The following is a 20,000-nucleotide window of genomic DNA, read 5'->3' as shown; positions in this document are numbered from 1 at the left end:
CAGCTAGGCACAGATCATTTTCAAGGATGGATTGATCACATATTACTTTCATCACAGTCATTGCATCTTGTACAAAGGTGGAAATTGTGCATACTGTATGCCTATGTCTGATCATCACGCAAACGATAACCAATGCTCCAAATCATGCCACAAGTAATCTCACTCTCTTAAAAAAAATGGATTTCTGTAATCAATTCATGTCTGATTTACATTAATTTATCCTCCTCATCAAAGAGTCTGTGAATGACAATGGATTCCTGTGGGATGCCATTAAAGGGCTCGTTAGAAACAATACAATAGCATTTGCTTCTGGTTTGAACAAGTCTCAACAAGTCTCACTTTATCCTCACTAAGTCGTCAGCAGCAGAACAGATTTTCCGCCGGGAAGGAGAGATGATTATTGATCATCATATCTGAGTTAAATTCCCTACCCAGATCAAGAGCAGAATTTCTAAAACACAGAGTCAGACGAACAGACTATGTGAACGGTAATAGACCTAGCTGCCTCTTAGCTAGTAAATGACCTGATAGTCTTGCTAACATTGCTTCCATTCAGTCTGACGTGTGTTCTCTTGCATGATTCACCGTCAATCAATTTACATTGAAAAAAATGTGTTATGAAAAAAGTACACAGTTCTGAAGTAGAAAATACAGCAGGAAGCAAGAGACCCTTTTTCGAGGGCTTGAATCTACCGCAACTCTCCTTCGATGGCACACACTCTAAATGCACCTACAGTAGTGTAATGCTCAATGAACTGCACAAAGCATCGAAAGACATGAACTGAGGCAAATCCCCTGGATGGGATGGCATCCCACCGGAATTCTATTTAAGCTTTTGGTCTGAACTTGGCTCGATATTATCAGAAATGGTACAAACATCTATTCAACTGGGCTTTTCACTAGTGATGTTAATACTGCAATTATCTCTCTGTTACATACAAATAAAGGTAAAGATACAACTCTCTATCCAGGTCATAGGCCTCTCACCCCCATTAACAGTGACATGAAATTGTACGCAAAGGTTCTAGCCAAACGTCTTGAAACCATTTACCCAACCTAGTTAATCCTGATCGAACAGGTTTTTTCAAACATAGACTGGCGTCAGACGATCAGAGACGTCTCCTATGGATAATACACATTGCTCCTAATATACCATCCCCCTGTGCGGTCATGCGAATTGATGCGGAGAAGGCCTTTGACCGTCTCTGGTAGTCTGTGAAAAGAATGGTATTTGGCTAAATATTTATGACTATGTATCGTAACCCCTTTGCGATGTTCTTGATGAGCAATAAATGCTCCTCACAGTTCGCCATCAAATGGGAAACTCGTCAAGGCTGTCCAGTGACCAGTCTCCTATTTGCCCTATCACTGGAGCCTTTAGCTAAAAAGATATGTCAATCCCAAGATATAGGGCAAATATCAGTTGAGGACACGGACCACCAAATCTCATTATATGCCGATGACATACATTCGGAAAGTACTCAGAACCCTTGACTTTTTAGACATTTTGTTACATTACTTATTACATTACTTATTCTAAAATTGAATAAATTGTATTTTTTCCTCATCAATCTACACACAATACCACATAATGACAAAGCAAAAATAGGGTTTACATTTTTGGGGCAAAAAATAAATAAATAAATATCACATTTACCTAAGTATTCAGACCCTTTACTCAGTACTTTGGTGGCAGCGATTACAGCCTTGAGTCTTCTTGGGTATGGCCCTACAAGCTTGGTGCACCTGTATTCTGGGAGTCTCTCCCATTCTTCTCTGCAAATCCTCTCAAACTCTGTCAGGTTGGATGGGGAGCGTTGCTGCACAGCTATTTTCAGATCTCTCCAGAGATGTTAGATTGGGTTCAAGTCCAGGCTCAGGCTGGGCCACTCAAGGACGTTCAGAGACTTGTCCCGACGTCTTGGCTGTGTGCTTAGGGTCATTGGGGCGGCAGGGTAGCCTAGTGGTTAGAGCGTTGGACTAGTAACCGAAAGGTTATAGTTCAAATCCCCGAGCTGACAAGGTACAAATCTGTCGTTCTGCCCCTGAACAGGCAGTTAACCCACTGTTCCTAGGCCGTCATTGAAAATAAGAATTTGTTCTTATTTTATTTTACTGGACTTGCCTAGTAAAATAATAATAATAATTGTCCCGTTGGAAGGTGAACCTTCGCCTGAGTCTGAAGTCCTGAGCCCTCTGTAGCAGGTGTTCATCAAGGATCTCTCTATACTTTGCACTATTCATCTTTCCCTCAATCCTGACGAGTCTTCCAGTTCCTGCCGCTGAAAAACATCCTCACAGCATGATTCTGCCACCACCATGCTTCACCGTAGGGATTGTGCCAGGTTTCCTCCAGACGTGACGCTTGGCATTCAGGCCAAAGAGTTCAAAATTGGTTTCATCAGACCAGAGAATCTTGTTTCTCATGGTCTGAGAGAGAGTCCTTAAGGTACCTTTTGGCAATCTCCAAGTCATGTGCTTTTTACTGAGGAGTGGCTTCCGTCTGGCCACTCTACCATAAATGTCTGATTGGTGGAGTGCTGCAGAGATGGTTGTTTTTCTGGAAGGTTCTCCCATCTCCACAGAGGAAGTCTGGAGCTGTATCAGAGTAACCATCGGGTTCTTGGTCACCTCCCTGACCCAGGCCCTTCTCCCCCGATTTCTCAGTTTGGCCGGGCGGTCACCTCTAGGAAGAGTCTTGGCGGTCCCAAGCTTCTTCCATTTAAGAATGATGGAGGCCACTGTGTTCTTGGGGACCTTAAATGCTGCTAACATTTTTCTCACCCTTCCCCAGATCTGTGCCTCTACACAATCCTGTCTCGGAGCGCTATGGACAATTCCTTTGACCTCATGGCTTGGTTTTTGCTCTGACATGCACTGTCAAATGTGGGACCTTATATAGACAGGTGTGTGCCCTTCCAAATCATGTCCAATCAATTGAATTTACCACATGTGGACTCTAATAAAGTTGTAGAAACATCTCAAGGACGATCAATGGAAACAGGATGCACCTAAGCTCAATTTTGAGTGTCATAGCAAAGGGGCTGAATACTTATGTAAATAAGGTATTTCTGTTTTTATTTTTAATACATTTACAAAAAATTCTAACAACTTGTTTTTGCTTTGTCATTATAGGGTATTGTGTGTAGATTGATGAAGATTTTTATTTATTAACTCCATCTTAGAATAAGGCTGTAATTTAACAAAATGTGGGAAAAGGGAAAGTGTCTGAATATTTCCAAATGCACTGTGTTATTGTAACTGACCATGTATCACAATCCCTCCCTAATGTATTAAGACAATTCAGACAATTCAGCAGTGTATGAAGTTGTAAGATTAACCTCACTAAATCATCTCTGCTTCCACTTAACGAAGCAATGTTCAACCTCAATATAGAATTGAAGATACCCATTGTGACCCATTTTAAATACCTAGGCATTGACATTTTTCCTTCTCTATATCAAATTGTTTAGAAGAACTACAAACAAGTCCCAGCTGCAATTACAGCAGGTCTCAACAGATGGTTTAATCTAAGATGAACTTTATCATGTCGAATTTCAAAAGTTTAAATGAATGTCTTGCCTCGACTCAATTTCTTTGTTGGAAATCTTCCTTTGCCCACGCCATTAGGGTACTGGGAAAATATTAAAAGTTCAGTCTTGAATTTTATATGGAAAGGGAAATGTCCCAGAATTAAAATGACTACACTCCAGCAATCCAACGATTTGTTGGTCTAGGATTACCCAACTTCAAGTAATATACTTTGTCTCTAGTGCGCCGCCCACTTAAGAAATGGTTTGATCAAGATAAATGTCTTCCTTGGTTGGAAATTGAGGAAAATATAGTGTCACCATTTACATTGAGAGATACACTATTCTCTTCCTTATCTCCTAAGTTTTGCTGTACTCAGTTAGAGCCAATCATCTCCCACACAATACAGACCTAGCAACAAATCGAAAAACTGGGAAGTGCAATGGCGTACCCAAACACCACTATTCAGAAATAACTCCCTACTTTTGGGAGGGAAACCTATTATTTTTAAACAATGGTCTGAACAAACAATTCATAGATTTTCAGACATAATGAATGATGAAGGTTTATTATCCTTTCATGACCTAAAAACATATGTATAATTTGGTGTGTCATTTTTTTTATACATTTGCGGTTAAGAACCGCTATGCGCACTTATGAACACCATTCCATCCACTCACTGAGTGAACATGAGCTCATGGGGGGAGAGAGGGAGGTGAGGAGGGAGTGGGGAATAGGAATGGGTGGCACGTACTAAAAGGGGGAGGGGCGGGGAGATGGGACAGACAAGACAAATAATATATATATATTTTTTTAAATTGTTTAAAAAAATGTGTATATATGTACTTAAAAAAAATATTATTGCAGGTCTGTGATCTGAACCCCTCATAAGATCTAACAACATTAACATTAATAACTTTCGCATCCAGCAGATTTTCCACTCAGAACTCAATAATTGAGAGAAGAAAAATGAAGTAGACAAGAAGCAGGATTTTTACAGATGAGTTATTCTCAAATGAATGGTGAATGTTCTTTTAACTCTTTTATTTCAACTCTTGAGCAAAATGGGAATCCTACTGTTTTATTGTTTATTTATAACTAGTTGCGATGACATCCTTCCAAGTCTTGTTCATCAAGGCTTCCCCATCGGCTAGAGGAGGACTGGAAATTGATATTCATTCAGAATATGTTCTTGCCTGATTGATGTACACCAAAGCACACTTAACGTTAAGGCCTTTCCCAATCCTATGTGTTATCTTGTGATGAAGGACGAGCTTGTCTGGATATTGAGTGGTGCCATCTAAAAGGCTGAAAGGTCTCTCTGGTCTTTTTCATTTGAAGACTGTGCATCCATGGTGATTCCGTGAGTGTGATATGTCAAGCACCAGGCCTGTGAGCTTTCCATGCTGACCCATAAGCGAGAGAGAGAGAGGGAGAGAGGCTCTCTCTCCCCATCCTCCTTACCCCGCCCCTATCCATTCTCTCCCAGTAGAGAGTGAAATAATGCAGTGCTAGTAGTGTGCTGCAGTGAGGAGAGAGAGAGAGAGAGAGAGAGAGCCTCCAACCCCTCTCAGGTGTCCAACCCTCACTGGACAAGGGCTTTCACTATACATAATACAGTAGTAGTGTAATAGGACACCAGTGTAGTAGCTGAACTAGGTCACCTGGGTCGTGTTCAGTAGGGTACTCCGTAGCAAAACATTTTCTAATGGAAAGCAACATTTTGCATTTAAAATCTCCCTATTTCAAAATGTTTTCTCTCTTGAGAACGTGACTCTGAACAGAAATGAGTCCTCCTCCTGCCAGACAACACAGTAGACCTGTAATGGTCCGTCTGTCAGGATTCCTCAGAGCCCACCTTCACACCTAGAAGATGGTGTAGACGCCCTTGTAACCAGCTTCACACCACAGCTGACATTGAATGCCTTGAAAAGAGTGGGATGTCAGGTCAGCTATCATCTTAGCAGGGGATTGGAGACACACCTGTGTGAAAGATCCATGTGTCACTTATTTTAGAACTGTGATCATTACAGCTGAACAGCAAGGAGGTGCCTTAGCACCTTTCCACACTCTTGATGGTGGCTCGACAGGGCCTGCTTGTGTCTTCAGTGCAGGCTCCAGCAATCTTACAGCTGTTGCACTGCTTGTGTGTGAATGAATGCCAAGTGCGTTCTCCTGCCAAGTTCTCATTGTGTGGAAGGAGATAGAGAACACAACTGTATGGGGACGCTATGGATTAAGAAGCCCAGCTGTGTGTCTATATGCCACTCATGGCTGTAATGAACACTTTGGGAGACAGAGAGCTGGTTTCAAGCGCAGGGCGCAGCAGGTGTTTATTGGTAAAGGAGGAGGCAGGTAGCTGGGTCCAGGGGCAGGCAGAAGGTCATACACAGGGGGTCCAAAAAGGCAACAGTACAGGCAGGGAAAAGGCTAGTAATGTAGTTCGGGAGATCAGGCAATACATTGATAACAGGAAATCTGAGTAAAGGAAATCCGAGTAAAGTACAGGCAGGGAATAGGCCAAATGCGTTGTTAGTGAGGCAGGCAAAAACTATCATACACTGGAGGATTAAATCACGGGAAAAACAGAGCTCCGGCTAGAAGTGTGTCACAAAACAAACAATATCTCACAATGATGGGGTGCAAAGAACTGAAATAAATAGTGTGTGGATAATGTCATACCTGTTCAGAATTCCAGTGATTGGGATCTGGAGAGTGAGCTGCGTTCAGGGGATCTAAGTGTTTGAGAGTGTGACCTGGACAGTGGGCTGGAGAGTGAGCTGCGTTCAGGGGATCTACGTGTTTCAGAGTGTGAGCTGGACAGTGGGCTGGAGAGTGAGCTGTGTTCAGGGGATCTAAGTGTTTGAGAGTGTGACCTGGACAGTGGGCTGGAGAGTGAGCTGAGGGGATCTGTGTTTCGAGTGTGAGCTGGACAGGGGATCTACGTGTTTGAGAGTGTGAGCTGGACAGTGGGCTGGAGAGTGAGCTGCGTTCAGGGGATCTACGTGTTTGAGAGTGTGAGCTGGACAGTGGGCTGGAGAGTGAGCTGCGTTCAGGGGATCTACGTGTTTGATGTGGGCTTTGAGCTGGACAGTGGGCTGGAGAGTGAGCTGCGTTCAGGGGATCTACGTGTTTGAGAGTGTGAGCTGGACAGTGGGCTGGAGAGTGAGCTGCGTTCAGGGGATCTACGTGTTTGAGAGTGTTAGTTGGAAGCAGACGTTACAATGGCCCCCAGTTGCCTGGGCACAAGTCTTGGGCAACTTTGAACCTCTTCGTGACTCTCAGATCAACTTGTTTATTTGCGGCCATGTTGGAATTTTAGCTTCTACCGTGTTTTTTGGTCCCTATGGTCAGAAAAACGGATGGTTTTCATGCTGACTTCAAAGGTTACGGCTCTAGTAAGAGGATGAGAAGGACAGCCTTAGCCTGAGCCCAGAGGGAGGTAGTGCACTGGCAGGATTTGGATTACTGCCAAATTAGATGGTTCAGAAGGAGGAGACCTCCCACCCTGCTGCTCAGAAGAACCACCATCTTTATCCAATGCGGTTTGAACAATATGGCTTCCATCCTCTTGCCCTGTGTCACGGCTGGCTGAAGGACTGGACCAAGGTGCAGCATGGTAAGCGTACATTTTAACTTTATTTAAAACTGACGCCGACAAAACGAAGAACAAAAAAACAAACCGTGAAGCTTTGGGCTATGTGCCCTGAACAACTACAAAGTTAACTTCCCACAAAACAGGTGGGGGAAAAGGGTACCTAAGTATGGTTCTTGGCCTGGTATGGACTGAGAACCATACCAGGCCAAGACATAGAAATACAAAACATAGAAAATATACAAAACATAGAAAAAAGGACCTAGAATGCCCACCCTAGTCACACCCTGGCCTAACCAAAATAGAGAATAAAAAGTCTCTTTATGGCCAGGGCGTGACACCCTGCTACAACAGCTGTTTGAGGAGTGTACATGAGTCAAGAGCAGGGTTATGGACACAAACGCACACACGTACACACACCAACAACACACACACGCAGTCAACAACACACACACACACACACAGTCAATATTCATGATTATATCTTCCATCATGACATCCGACAGTCATTTGTAGCAGAATACCCATCTGTGTGTTTGTGTGTGTGTGTGTATGATGTTAATTATCACTAGCACTGTTAATTATCACCTGCACTGCCTAAATCTAAATCAACAGTCATTCCAATTAACAGGTTTTATGTAGTACATTGTTACATTTAATAAAATTAGAGAGTCAGAAATAGAATATGGTATATCATACACTGCAGTTGAGGAACAATAGGAAAGTTATTCTGCTTTGAAAGTGAATAAACTTGTAATGCCACTATTGAGAAAATGGACCTTAAATGTTTTGGTACACCTACTGGAGAGCTCTTCTTCGTCTACACCCATTCAGCATTGTTCACGCCATCTTAAACCTTAGCCCCACCCACCTCTTTAAGGATTCACATATGAGGCCATGTGCTAAACAGAGTGACTAAGGTAGTGTAGTAAACAACCAAATAGTTCAAGACTAAAAGTAGTAGCAAAAAGTAGTAGTACAAATACACTTGATCTAGTCCTTGGCCAATATCCTAATCTAACTTTGGTGCAGGTCGTGTTGTTCTTCACATTACCATCTCTGGTTAACCTCTAGCGTCGAGCAATCCCGTATCCAGGAGCGTAATCATAGCCTCAAGCTCATTAGCATAACGCAACGTTAACTATTCATGAAAAACAAGCTTAGCCATTTGTTAACAACACTGTCATCTCAGATTTTCAAAATATGCTTTTCAACCATCGCTACACAAGCATTTGTGTAAGAGGTATTGATAGCTAGCATAGCATTAGCCTAGCATTCAGCAGGCAACATTTTCACAAAAACAAGAAAAGCATTCAAATAAAATAATTTACCTTTGAAGAACTTCAAATGTTTTCAATGAGGAGACTCTCAGTTAGATAGCAAATGTTCAGTTTTTCCAAAAAGATTATTTGTGTAGGAGAAATCGCCCCGTTTTGTTCATCACGTTTGGCTAAGAAAACCCCCGAAAATTCAGTCATTACAACGCCAAACTTTTTTCCAAATTAACTCCATAATATCGACAGAAACATGGCAAATGTTGTTTCGAATAAATCCTCAAGGTGTTTTTTACATATCTATTCGATGATAAATCATTCGTGGCAGTTGTGTTTCTCCTCTGAAGAAAATGGAAACATGCATGCAGCTGGAGATTACGCAATAATTTCGACGGAGGACACCAAGCGGGCACCTGGTAAATGTAGTCTCTTATGGTCAATTTTCCAATGATATGCCTACAAATACGTCACAATGCTGCAGACACCTTGGGGAAACGACAGAAAGTGTAGGCTCGTTCCTGGCGCATTCACAGCCATATAAGGAGACATTGGAACACAGCGCCTTCAGAATCTGGGCCATTTCCTGTTTGAAATTTCATCTTGGTTTCGCCTGTAGCATCAGTTCTGTGGCACTCACAGATAATATCTTTGCAGTTTTGGAAACGTCAGAGTGTTTTCTTTCCAAACTGTCAATTATATGCATAGTCAAGCATCTTTTTGTGACAAAATATCTTGTTTAAAACGGGAACGTTGTTTTATCCAAAAATTAAAAGAGCGCCCCCTATATCGAAGAAGTTAACATGTACTATATCAAATAAAATAAAGTTCATTTTCACATGCAGAGGATGCAAAAGATGTAAACAATACAGTGAAATGGTTACTTGTATAGGGGAGTCTTTTGTTTAGACATGTAGCTAGCTAGCTAAACAATGAACCATAATCCCATGCACCATGCATGAATCTGCAGGTAGCTAAAGCTAACCAACTACCTAACCAATTAGGCCATAACTAGCCATGCAAATGGTTTTCTGAGAGATGATTAATATTACTACACAGATCATACACATAACGTAGCTAGCTAACATTACGCTTTAACTTGCAATGAAAACGATAATATCTGAAAATGTAGCTAGGCTCTTACCCGTCCGTATACATGGATGAGTGCTTCCCCCTCTCTGCCATGGTTGCCCTTAGTTTGAATATGTTATCCAGAGACAGGTTTTATACAACAGCCTTCTGTGTTATCTGTTCGACTCCCTCTGCCTTTGCAATCATCTCTCTGCTTCCACCGGGCATTCCACTGATTTCAAAACACGGTCAAAGTCTTCCGTGACAGCAACACCGTTGATCACCGTTTCTTCCCCATCACTGTCATCAGAAGACTCTACAATGTTTGGTTCAATGAAAATGTTTTTACATAAATCAGGGATTTCCTCATTGTCTGATTCATTCATTCGTCCTCCAGAAAGTAGTCCATCATTACTTTTTCCTCCTGATCTTTGTCGATAGCGCCTGTTAAAATCAGGGCAGCTATGTTGAGAGCAGTAGCAATACTTTAGCAGTTCTTCATGATGTCTTTCAAATGAAGTCGTAGTAGAAAGTGTTATCTACACATACTGAGCAGCTCATGTTATAGAAAGAAGCATGCTACATGGCAAACCAATCCGAACTCATCTCTCGGCATTTCCAGCCCATCCATTATCTTCTCAGCCAATCATGGCTAGCGGGAAGTTTACTGTATTTTTCCCATGTCTAAACTAACTAGGATCATTATTTAACAATTTTATTCATATTTACAGATGGCATACAAGTTTGGTATTAAGGCACATGAAAGTTCACATGTTCTATATTGATAAAACATTTTTTTCCAAGTATCTCTCCTGTGAAGTAGTGACATGCAAACATTTTTATTTAACTAGGGAAGTCAGTCAGTTAACAACAAATTCCTATTTATAATGACAGCCTACCAGTGAACAGTGGGTTAACTGCCTTGTTCAGAATGACAGATTTTTACCTTGTCATCTCGGGATTTGATCCAGCAACCTTTCAGTTATTGGCCCCACACTCTAACCACTAGGCACCCCAAACATAAACCTATCTTCTTGAAACGGGTCACATACTCCATGAACAGTGTGTTCAGGGGGGGGGATCAGGTCCTCCCTGCCCCTTATTCAGTACAATCTAGGTCATGTGTAGGGCCCTGAGTTTTTCCTGACTATGTGAACCAACCAGGAAAAACTCCCCTGACTGTAGTTACAGTGGCAAGAAAAAAATATGTGAACCCTTTGGAATTACCTGGATTTCTGCATAAATTGGTCGTAACATTTGATCTGATCTTCGTCTAAGTTCCAACAATAGACAAACACAGTCTGCTTAAACTAATAACACACAAACAAATATACGTTTTCATGTCTTTATTGAACACACCGTGTAAACATTCACAGTGCAGGGTGGGAAAAGTATGTGAACCCTGATTTAATAGCTGGTTGACCCTCCTTTGGCAGCAATAACCTCAACTGTAGTTGTGGATCAGACCTGTACGGCCAGGATACATTTTGGACCATTCCTCTTTACAAAACTGTTTCAGTTATTCTTCAATATTCTTGGGATGTCTGGTGTGAACCGCTCTCTTGAGGTCATGCCACAGCATCTCAAATTCGGGTTGAGGTCAGGACTCTGACTGGGCCACTCCAGAAGGTGTATTGTTGTTGATTTACTTTACTTGGGTCGTTGTCTTGTTGCATCACCCAATTCCTGTTGAGCTTCAATTGGCGGACAGATAGCCTTACATTCTCCTGTAAAATGTCTTGATGAACTTGGGAATTCATTTTTACGTTGATGATAGCATGCAGCAAAGCAGGCCCAAACCATGATGCTCCCTCCACCATACTTTACAGTTGGGATGAGGTTTTGATGTTGGTGTGCTGTGCATTTTTTTCCCACACCTAGTGTTGTGTGTTCCTTCCAAACAACTCAACTTTAGTTTAATCTGTCCACAGAATATTTTGCCAGTAGCGCTGTGGAACATCCAGGAGCTCTTTTGCGAACTTCAGACGTGCAGCAATGTTTTTTTTGGACAGCAGTGGCTTCTTCCGTGGTGTCCTCCCATGAACACCATTCTCTTCTTGTAAATCGCAAACTCAAATTGTGTCCGTGTTTTTTATAGGGCAGGGCAACGCTAACCAACATATCCAATCTCATCTCATTGATTGGACTCCAGGTTAGCTGACTCCTGACTCCAATTAGCTTTGGAGAAGTCATTAGCCTAGGGGTTCACATACTTTTTCCAACCTACACAAATGTTTAAATGCTGTATTCCATGTAGACGAGAAAAATACAATATTTTGTGCGTTATTAGTTTAAGCACACTCTGCTTGTCTGTTGTTGTGACTTAGATGAAGATCATATCACATTTTAGGACCAATCTATGCAGAAATCCAGGTAATTCCAAAGGGTTCACATGATTTTTCTTGCTGTAATGTACTACGTTTCTCCCACATTTGAAGTCCTATCAACTCGTTAATGCAGAGTGAAGATCTCCTTCAGAAAACATTAATCTGTAGTGGCAGAGGGAGAGTCAAAGAGAGGCAAGGTGGAGCAACGAGAGACTAGATTGAGCGAGCTCACTTTGTGAGATGTATGTAGTGTTAGTATAGTGAGAATAAATAATAGGGAGAGGTCGTGCTACGTGGTGCAGCTACGCCCCCCAACTTCCCTGTGCGCTTTCCATTTTTCTCCATCTTCTCCTTGCTGCTTGTTAGGCTCTCTCTCTCCCTCTCTCCCTCTTACCCCACCCCTATTCATTTTTATCCCAGTGGAGAACAGTGAGATTATGCAGTGCTAGTAGTGTGCTGCAGTGAGAAGAGGGACATAACAAGGATAGAGAGAGAAAGAGGAATATACAATTGAGATCTTCCATTAATACTGTGATAAAATAACATGCTCCCTCTATTCAAACCATTATGCTGCATCTACAGCTGTGCCGTGGGTGGCGCAACAGTCTAAGGCACAGTAGCTCAGTGCTAGAGGTGTCTCTACAGACCCTGGTTCAATTCTAGGCTGTATCAAAACAGGCTGTGATTGAGATTCCCATAGGGTGGTGTACATTTGGCCCAGTTTTGTTTGGGTAGGCCATCATTGTAAATAATAATTTTTTCTTAACTAACTTGCCTACTTAAAATAAAAAATACTAACACCGGTAGCGCTAGTGACCTGGTTTTATGGATATTAAGTCCTGTTATGGAAGGGAAAGGGGGATACCTAGTCAGTTGTACAACTGAATGCATTCAACTGTCTTCTGCATTTAACCCAACCCATCTGAATCAGAGGTGCGGGTGACTGCCTTAATTGACATCCACGTCATCGGCGCCAGGGGAACAGTGGGTTAACTGCCTTGCTCAGGGGCAGAAGGACAGATTTTGACCTTGTCAGCTCAGGGATTGGATCCAGCAAACATTCGGTTATGTCTGGGGTGCAGCTCATAGCAATGCTCCAGGAGCTCTGTGGTTAGTTTAGGCTTAGACTAGTCACATATACGTATTCTCAGACATTCTGAAATCCCATTGAAACATGACCTACTGCCCGAGCACAGATATAGACCAGCAGGCCTATGACGAATAGTTGTTTTGCTGCTCCTGTGACTGATCAGCGCTCAAACCCAGGCCACAAGACTTTTAGCCTGCTGAGCTAAAAACTATTAGTCTGCTGAGCTAAAGACTATTAGTCTGCTGAGCTAAAGACTGTGCTAGCCCACTGAGCTACAATAATTTAGGGACGCTTGTGTTTCCTGTTTATTCACCCTGGAGCCTCACCGCTTTGCTCCCAGGGGCACTGCTACAAGCATCCGGGAGGGAACCCAGGGCAGGGCAGCCCCATGGGGATAGTGAAGGGGGAGGAGGAGTGAACCCGGGCAGGGCAGGGCAGGGCAGCCCAATGGGGATGGTGAAGGGGGAGGAGGAGGGAACCCAGGCAGGGCAGCCTCATGGGGATGGTGAAGGGGAGGAGGAGGGAACTCGGGCAGGGCAGCCCCATGGGGATGGTGAAGGGGGAGGAGGAGGGAACCCGGGGCAGGGCAGCCCCATGGAGATGGTGAAGGGGGAGGAGGAGGGAACCCGGGCAGGGCAGCCCCATGGGGATGGTGAAGGGGGAGGAGGAGGGAACTCGGGCAGGGCAGCCCCATGTGGATGGTGAAGGGGGAGGAGGAGGGAACTCGGGCAGGGCAGCCCCATGGGGATGGTGAAGGGGGAGGAGGAGGGAACCCGGGCAGGGCAGCCCCATGGAGATGGTGAAGGGGGAGGAGGAGGGAACCCGGGCAGGGCAGCCCCATGGGGATGGTGAAGAGGGAAGAGGAGGGAATCCCAGGCAGGGCAGCCCCATGTGGATGGTGAAGGGGGAGGAGGAGGGAACCCGGGCAGGGCAGCCCCATGGGGATGGTGAAGGGGGAGGAGGAGGGAACCCGGGCAGGGTAGCCCCATGGGGATGGTGAAGGGGGAGGGCGAGGGAACCTGGGACAGGGCAGCCCCATGGAGATGGTGAAGTGGGAGGAGGAGTAAACCTGGGACAGGGCAGCCCCATGGGGATGGTGAAGGGGGAGGAGGAGGGAACCCGGGACAGGGCAGCCCCATGGGGATGGTGAAGGGGAAGGGGGTGGGAGAGAGGGCAGGAAGAGACAGGACTGATTTAGACCCATCGGGAGTGAAGGGATAGTAGGGCATGTAGGAAGTGGGAGTAGGCAGAGTGTCAGATGCTTAGGGAGAGGTGGTAGGCTGAATGTATGGTCACTATGGTGCTTAGGGAGTGAGGGTGGTAGGGTAGGTGTCGGATAGTAGGATTGTACAGAATGGGATAATGTACGTGATTCACAGTGGTACACACAAGGGATTAAAATCAGAGTGCTCTGGAAGTGACAGCGACAGATTTATTCCTCAAATGTGTGTCTCTCTTTCCCCAATGTCCCTGTCCTCTCGTTGTCTGCTATGGATTACGCTGGTTCTCTCTTGGCTGATATGCTTGCAATCGGCTGGCCAGGGGGGGTTTCTGGGTAATTTGACTTGTTCTGCTCGGGGAAGAGGTCTATAAATAACATGGGCCTTTCATGGTCCATTCATGTGCAGTGGAACAAGATCTTACTGCGCATGCCTCCAAGAGATACTAGACCACTCCCGGAAACAGGACCTTTGACATGCTTCGGTTAAATGGTTTGATTTTCCGGCGTATCTGACTCCAATCAATATGGACATACTGAAGAGAGGGCACGGCATATATTGAAATCATTATTTTTGTATTGTCCATTGGATTGCATTTTATACCTTTGGTGATACACTTTGTCATGCACTGTTATGTGAAATGGGGTAAATTGGGACATGAAAAATCAGGTAAACTTGTGTTTCTTTGTAGCCTGGCACTACTATGTTATGTCTACAACTGTTGCAGTGAAAATATATACCTGTAACACGTTCTGCAAAGGTATTTTACTGCAACCTTGATGCCAGGCAAAATATGAGAGATTTCTAGTTGCCAAGGAAACAGTCTTGGCTCATCCCCATTTGTACTCTAAACCCGTTTATAAAAAAAGACTCAATATATTTCCTGTGTGAGTGAGTGTGCACATGCATGTGTATGTATGTATGTATGTATGTATGTATGTATGTATGTATGTATGTATGTATGTATGTATGTATGTATGTATGTATGTATGTATGTATGTATGTATGTATGTATGTATGTATGTGTGTATGTATGTGTGTGTGTGTGTGTGTGTGTGCGTGCGTGCGTGCGTGCGTGCGCGCGTGTGGTTTTGTGTGTCTCTTTTGTGTCCTGTGGCACCAGTATCACTTTCAGCTATTGATGAATGAAATGGGCCTGTTCGATTCAGTTCGGATGTATGGCAGGGTGTTGTGGTGTGGTTTTCACTGACATGATATCAACGACATGATATTGGTCAATAGATCGCACACACATGCACACACACACATGGCTCTACAGTAAAAGCTTTGTCAATGAGAGCTCATTGGATCAGTAGCAAGCGCCATGTCTGTGTTTAGCCTTGGTCTGAACCCGCGCTTAGAGTAAGCAACCTCAACGTAAGTTCCAGTCACATTGTACCACTACACCTGCTTTAGAGATGAATAAGCGATGAAAGCACAACGTGAGCAGCGGTATGGCAGTGTGATGATGATACTGTCACAGTGTGGGGGTTGGACGTTCTCTGTCTTGTCATGCATGATAACAGCAGAGTGTGTGTGCAATGTCCCAGTCAACGTTGTGGCTAATTGACTGACGTACTGAGCCCCGGTATAAGCGATGGATGCATTTGAGGTAGAGTAGTAGTATCTTTGAGGCTGACAGGTTTCTCTGCCTACTCCTCCCCCTTCCTGCCTTTGTTTCCAGTACAACAAGAGGATGAGATTATGTCAGACCCGTGATGTTCCTCTTCTGCTCGCTCTGCTGCACGATGACGCCTCAGGTGGCGGGGCTTTATAAATAGAGCAGAGGGGCTGTGTGTAGTATGTGTACTGTGTTTGTGTATGTTTAGTGGTGGAGACGCATGTCCCTATGCTTGTGCGATGAATAACCTTGCCTTAAATCAATCCTGAAAACACGCATACGTTTTAGCTCAGTGGGCTAACACTATCTTTCTGTGCGGACACCCTGTCTGCGCGAGTCAGTTAGTTACACACGTCTGTGTGTTTGATAATGTGTGTGTGTGCTCGTGTGTGTGTTCGTGTGTATGTCTGTGTGTGTGCGAGGTACATACATAACTGAACTATGTGCGTGTATCTGAGTATGTGTTGTCTTTCCGCTGCATCATGATGGTGCCGTTGAGTGGCGTCTGGTGCAGCGGGGAGATGGGGACGCGACTGTTACAGTAATCCCTGCCGAGGCTGCTGCTATTCCCTAACTGGCACTGCAATTCCTGCAGCCACTGCTCTTCTTCTATGGCTCCCTACTGATAACATACTGCTCTGGTTGCTTCTTCCAAGGCTAATAATCCCATTTATGGATTTTTGTGATATTATCTTAAGAGCTCAGTGCCCACCCAGTGAATACATTATGTTTTAAATGTTAGGCAATGAAATGACTTCAAGAAAATACGATCACGCGGTACAAGTTTTCACTAACACCCTTGTCACCTTGACTGTTCCTTGACTGTTCCTCCTTATTTGTTCTTAACTGACTTGCCTGGTTAAATAAAGGTAAATAAAATAAATTAAATTATGTCAATATGACGAGGCTATTTCAACTAGGCAATTATACTTGATCTCCACGACAGGAATCTTTAGAATCCCTCCTCCTTCATGTGTTGGCTTCAGTAGTGTCACAGGGTGGTGATTCACCCTGTCTGTCTCATGCAAGTACACCACATGCAAGTAGTCCCTAATAACTCGGGCAGTGTTACTGCCGTTACCAACGGTGCTGCTGCTATGACAACATTGTCTACATGCATGCATGACTCTGTGAGCATAATCATGTGTTGGTATTTGTATAGTGTGAGTAGCTACTGTACATCCCTCATGGGTCTAAGCTTCATGCCTGGGACTGTGAACAGGGGATAATCACACACACACACACACAAACACACTATATCTCTCTCTCATCTCTCTCAGTATGAATATGGAGAGAGGGGTACAGTGTGCTGGGGTTCCCGCAGCTCAGCATCCCAATCCGAATAGCTCAGCCCTGAGTCACATTTCTCCTCACCTCTAATCCACCCTTTCTCTCTCTCTATGCTCTCTTCCTCCTCTCTATCTCCATCTCCATTCACTCTCTATCTCTTTGCTCTCTCTCCCTGCTCTTTCTCTAATCTTCCTCTCCCCCATTCTCTCTCTCTCCCTCTTTATTTCCCTCACTCCCTCTCTATTTCCCTCACTCCCTCTCCCATGTCGATGCATCTCTAGGAATGTATTATTGTGACCTCTCTGGCTGTTATGTGGATCCTGCTGACCATAGTGGATGTCTATGTGAGAAGAAACAGACTTCCACATAGTCTATCTCTGGACTTGTCGTGCTCTGATATGTCGCTCTGGGAACAGCGCGTGTTACTTCCTGTGCCCAGATCATCCAGAGGAAGCAGCAGGATTGGTCTAACAAGGCATGGAGATTAGCTGCAATGATTAGAACAAAGGTCAAGTAATTAACGGTGCTGGATTTATTGTCCGTGTAATGATGCCTGGGGGATCCTGTCTGTTTGTCATTCAACTTTATCCTATCCAACCTGCACGTTGTGGGTCTTCATTTATGCTGGTTTGGTGAATGCCTAGGCTCAGCAGGGTAACACAGATTTGAGGCACCCGGGAGACTCAGCTTTGAACCACAATCGGCCACACTGGCTTGGGTCTTTGTGAGGAGTCGAGTTGAAGTCACCATTGGTTAGCCCCCAGAATTGCCCCAGACATCATGCGTAGCCTTTGACCCAGAGGTTTCTGTTTCTGTTTGTTGGTGTATAGATAATCTGAATCCGTGTTTTAATTTGGCCATTGTGTGTGTGTTGTCCATGTATGACTCAGTGTGTGTATTTTGAGAGAGAAGGAAATAGTGAGGGTGAGAGAAACAGAGGAGGGGGTGTACAGGCTGCTGGCTCATCAATACACACACAAGAGGCACCCTACCTACCTGGAGGGGACATCCACACCAATCAGCCCTTGTGTAACCTTTATTCAACTAGGCAAGTCCGTTAAGAACAAATTCTTATTTACATTGACGGCCTACCAGGGAACAGTGGGTTAACTGCCTTGTTCAGGGGCAGAACGACAGATTTGTACCTTGTCAGCTCAGGGATTCGATCCAGCAAACCTTTCGCTTACTGGCCCAACGCTGTAACCGCCAGGCTACCTGCCACCCCATAATGATGATAGCATGATGCTAAAAGGTTGAAGGAGACATTGTACTGTAACATGTCGGTGACCGAACTCTGACCTTCAGAGCATCCCGTCTATCACTACCTGCCTCCTTCTCTCTATGACTCCAAACTCATCTGCAATATCTCATGTATTAGGCATGTATATGTGTCATTTATATGAGGAATTTGACTGAAAACTACCAAGCATGACAGGAATCCATCCTATCCCACCACAGTAAATAGATTTTCTCTGAGCACATGTTTGCTGATTTGTGTTGGTGAGGGGGAGGCAGAACAGCTTGAAATTTCCCATCCTGAAATTTCCCATCCTGCTCAGATGGCACCACCGCTCTCTCTGGCTCTCTGTCTGTAGCTTTGCCCTGAGTGATGCCTTTCTCTTATGATTGTAGGGAAATCCCACTCTCGTCTCTCTTCGCCTCACTCTGTACCTGCATCAGTGTAACCCCGATGATGAAAGGACACTATTGACCAATAGGATGCTCTGTCTGTCTGTCAGTTCAGGACCAATGTAACTATTTCCAGGAAGCAGAAGCTCTGGATTAAAACAATAGGGCCGGTGGCAAATACACTGTGAAAATGACAATGTATTATCATTTTGACAATGTAAAGTACTTGGTGAGTTTGTAACCTATTTGTACAGTTTGTAACCTGTTTGTAAGCGTGTAACCGATCATTGTCGCTGTTCGCTCAGACCTGATCGAGGTACGAATTGACCAAGCCTGATTATGTATGGGATTGTACATTACATGTATGGGGAGATTTCTTTGAACACTCTTTTTCATTTTTCACACTATTTTTCACACATTATTCTCCCTCAGACCTGATTGAGGCCACCAAGGAGACCAATGTGAATATCCCACAGATGGCGGACACGTTGTTTGAGAGGGCCACCAATGCCAGCTGGGTGGTGGTGTTCAAGGCCCTGATCACTACGCATCACATGATGGTCGCTGGCAATGAGGTGAGTGAAAGCCAGCACCACCACTGCTGATCCTATGGGAGGGCCTGTAGTTACAAGGGCTGGGATGTGATTGGCTCTTGTTTATATACTTTGGTTGTATTGGACATGCAGAGTTTTTCGTTTTTTGGTCTTCATTTTTAGTTGGCCAACCCTCCTCCTGGAGAGCTCCTGGGTATGTAGGCTTTTGCTCTTTCCCTGCTTTAGTCTAGTAATCAGCTACTCACCAGGACCCTGATTAGCTGAATCAGGTGTACCAAGTAGCATTCCAGGGGAAGGGTTGGCTACCTCTGCTCTGGAGGATTTGTTAGGTTAGGTCAGAAGCCTGTTTGTCTGAATACACTGAGTGTACAAAACATTAGGAACAACCTCCTAATATTGAGTTTCAGCCCCTTTTGCCCTCAGAACAGCCTCAATTTGTTGGGGGGGGGGGGGGCATAGACTTTACAAGGTCTCTAAAGCATTCCACAGGGATGCTGGCCCATGTTGACTTGCTTCTTCACAGTCGTGTCAAGTTGGCTGGTGGTCGATCTCCAGTCCGAACAGCTCATTCCGTCTCGTCCCACAGATGCTCAATTGGAATGAGATCTGGTGACGGGGCAGGCCAATACAGTAAGCTGAATTCATTGTCATGTTCGTGGAACCATTCCTGGATACTCCTAGCCTCGTGGCATTGGGCATTATCCTGCTGGGGAAAGAAATGATTTGCAGATCTCAAAAATCTCTAGTTGAAGTGGATTTAACAGGTGACATCAATAAGGGATCATAGCTTTCACCTGGATT

General features: G+C 44.3%; 1 protein-coding gene across 1 annotated transcript in view; it reads left to right on the top strand.

Moving 5' to 3' along the window:
* Window positions 1-20,000, top strand: part of snap91a (synaptosome associated protein 91a) — a 58,624-nt gene that overhangs the window by 5,335 nt on the left and 33,289 nt on the right. Inside the window, exon 3 of the mRNA XM_064945305.1 lies at window positions 19,078-19,220. Within this exon, the coding sequence (XP_064801377.1) occupies window positions 19,078-19,220 (143 nt within the window). The remainder of the gene's footprint in view (window positions 1-19,077; window positions 19,221-20,000) is intronic.

Source organism: Oncorhynchus masou, chromosome 29 (assembly GCF_036934945.1).
Source record: "Oncorhynchus masou masou isolate Uvic2021 chromosome 29, UVic_Omas_1.1, whole genome shotgun sequence".
Classification (NCBI taxonomy): Eukaryota; Metazoa; Chordata; class Actinopteri; order Salmoniformes; family Salmonidae; genus Oncorhynchus; species Oncorhynchus masou.
The sequence above is the reverse complement of the archived record's forward strand: the minus strand, read 5'-3'. Positions and strand labels throughout refer to the sequence as shown.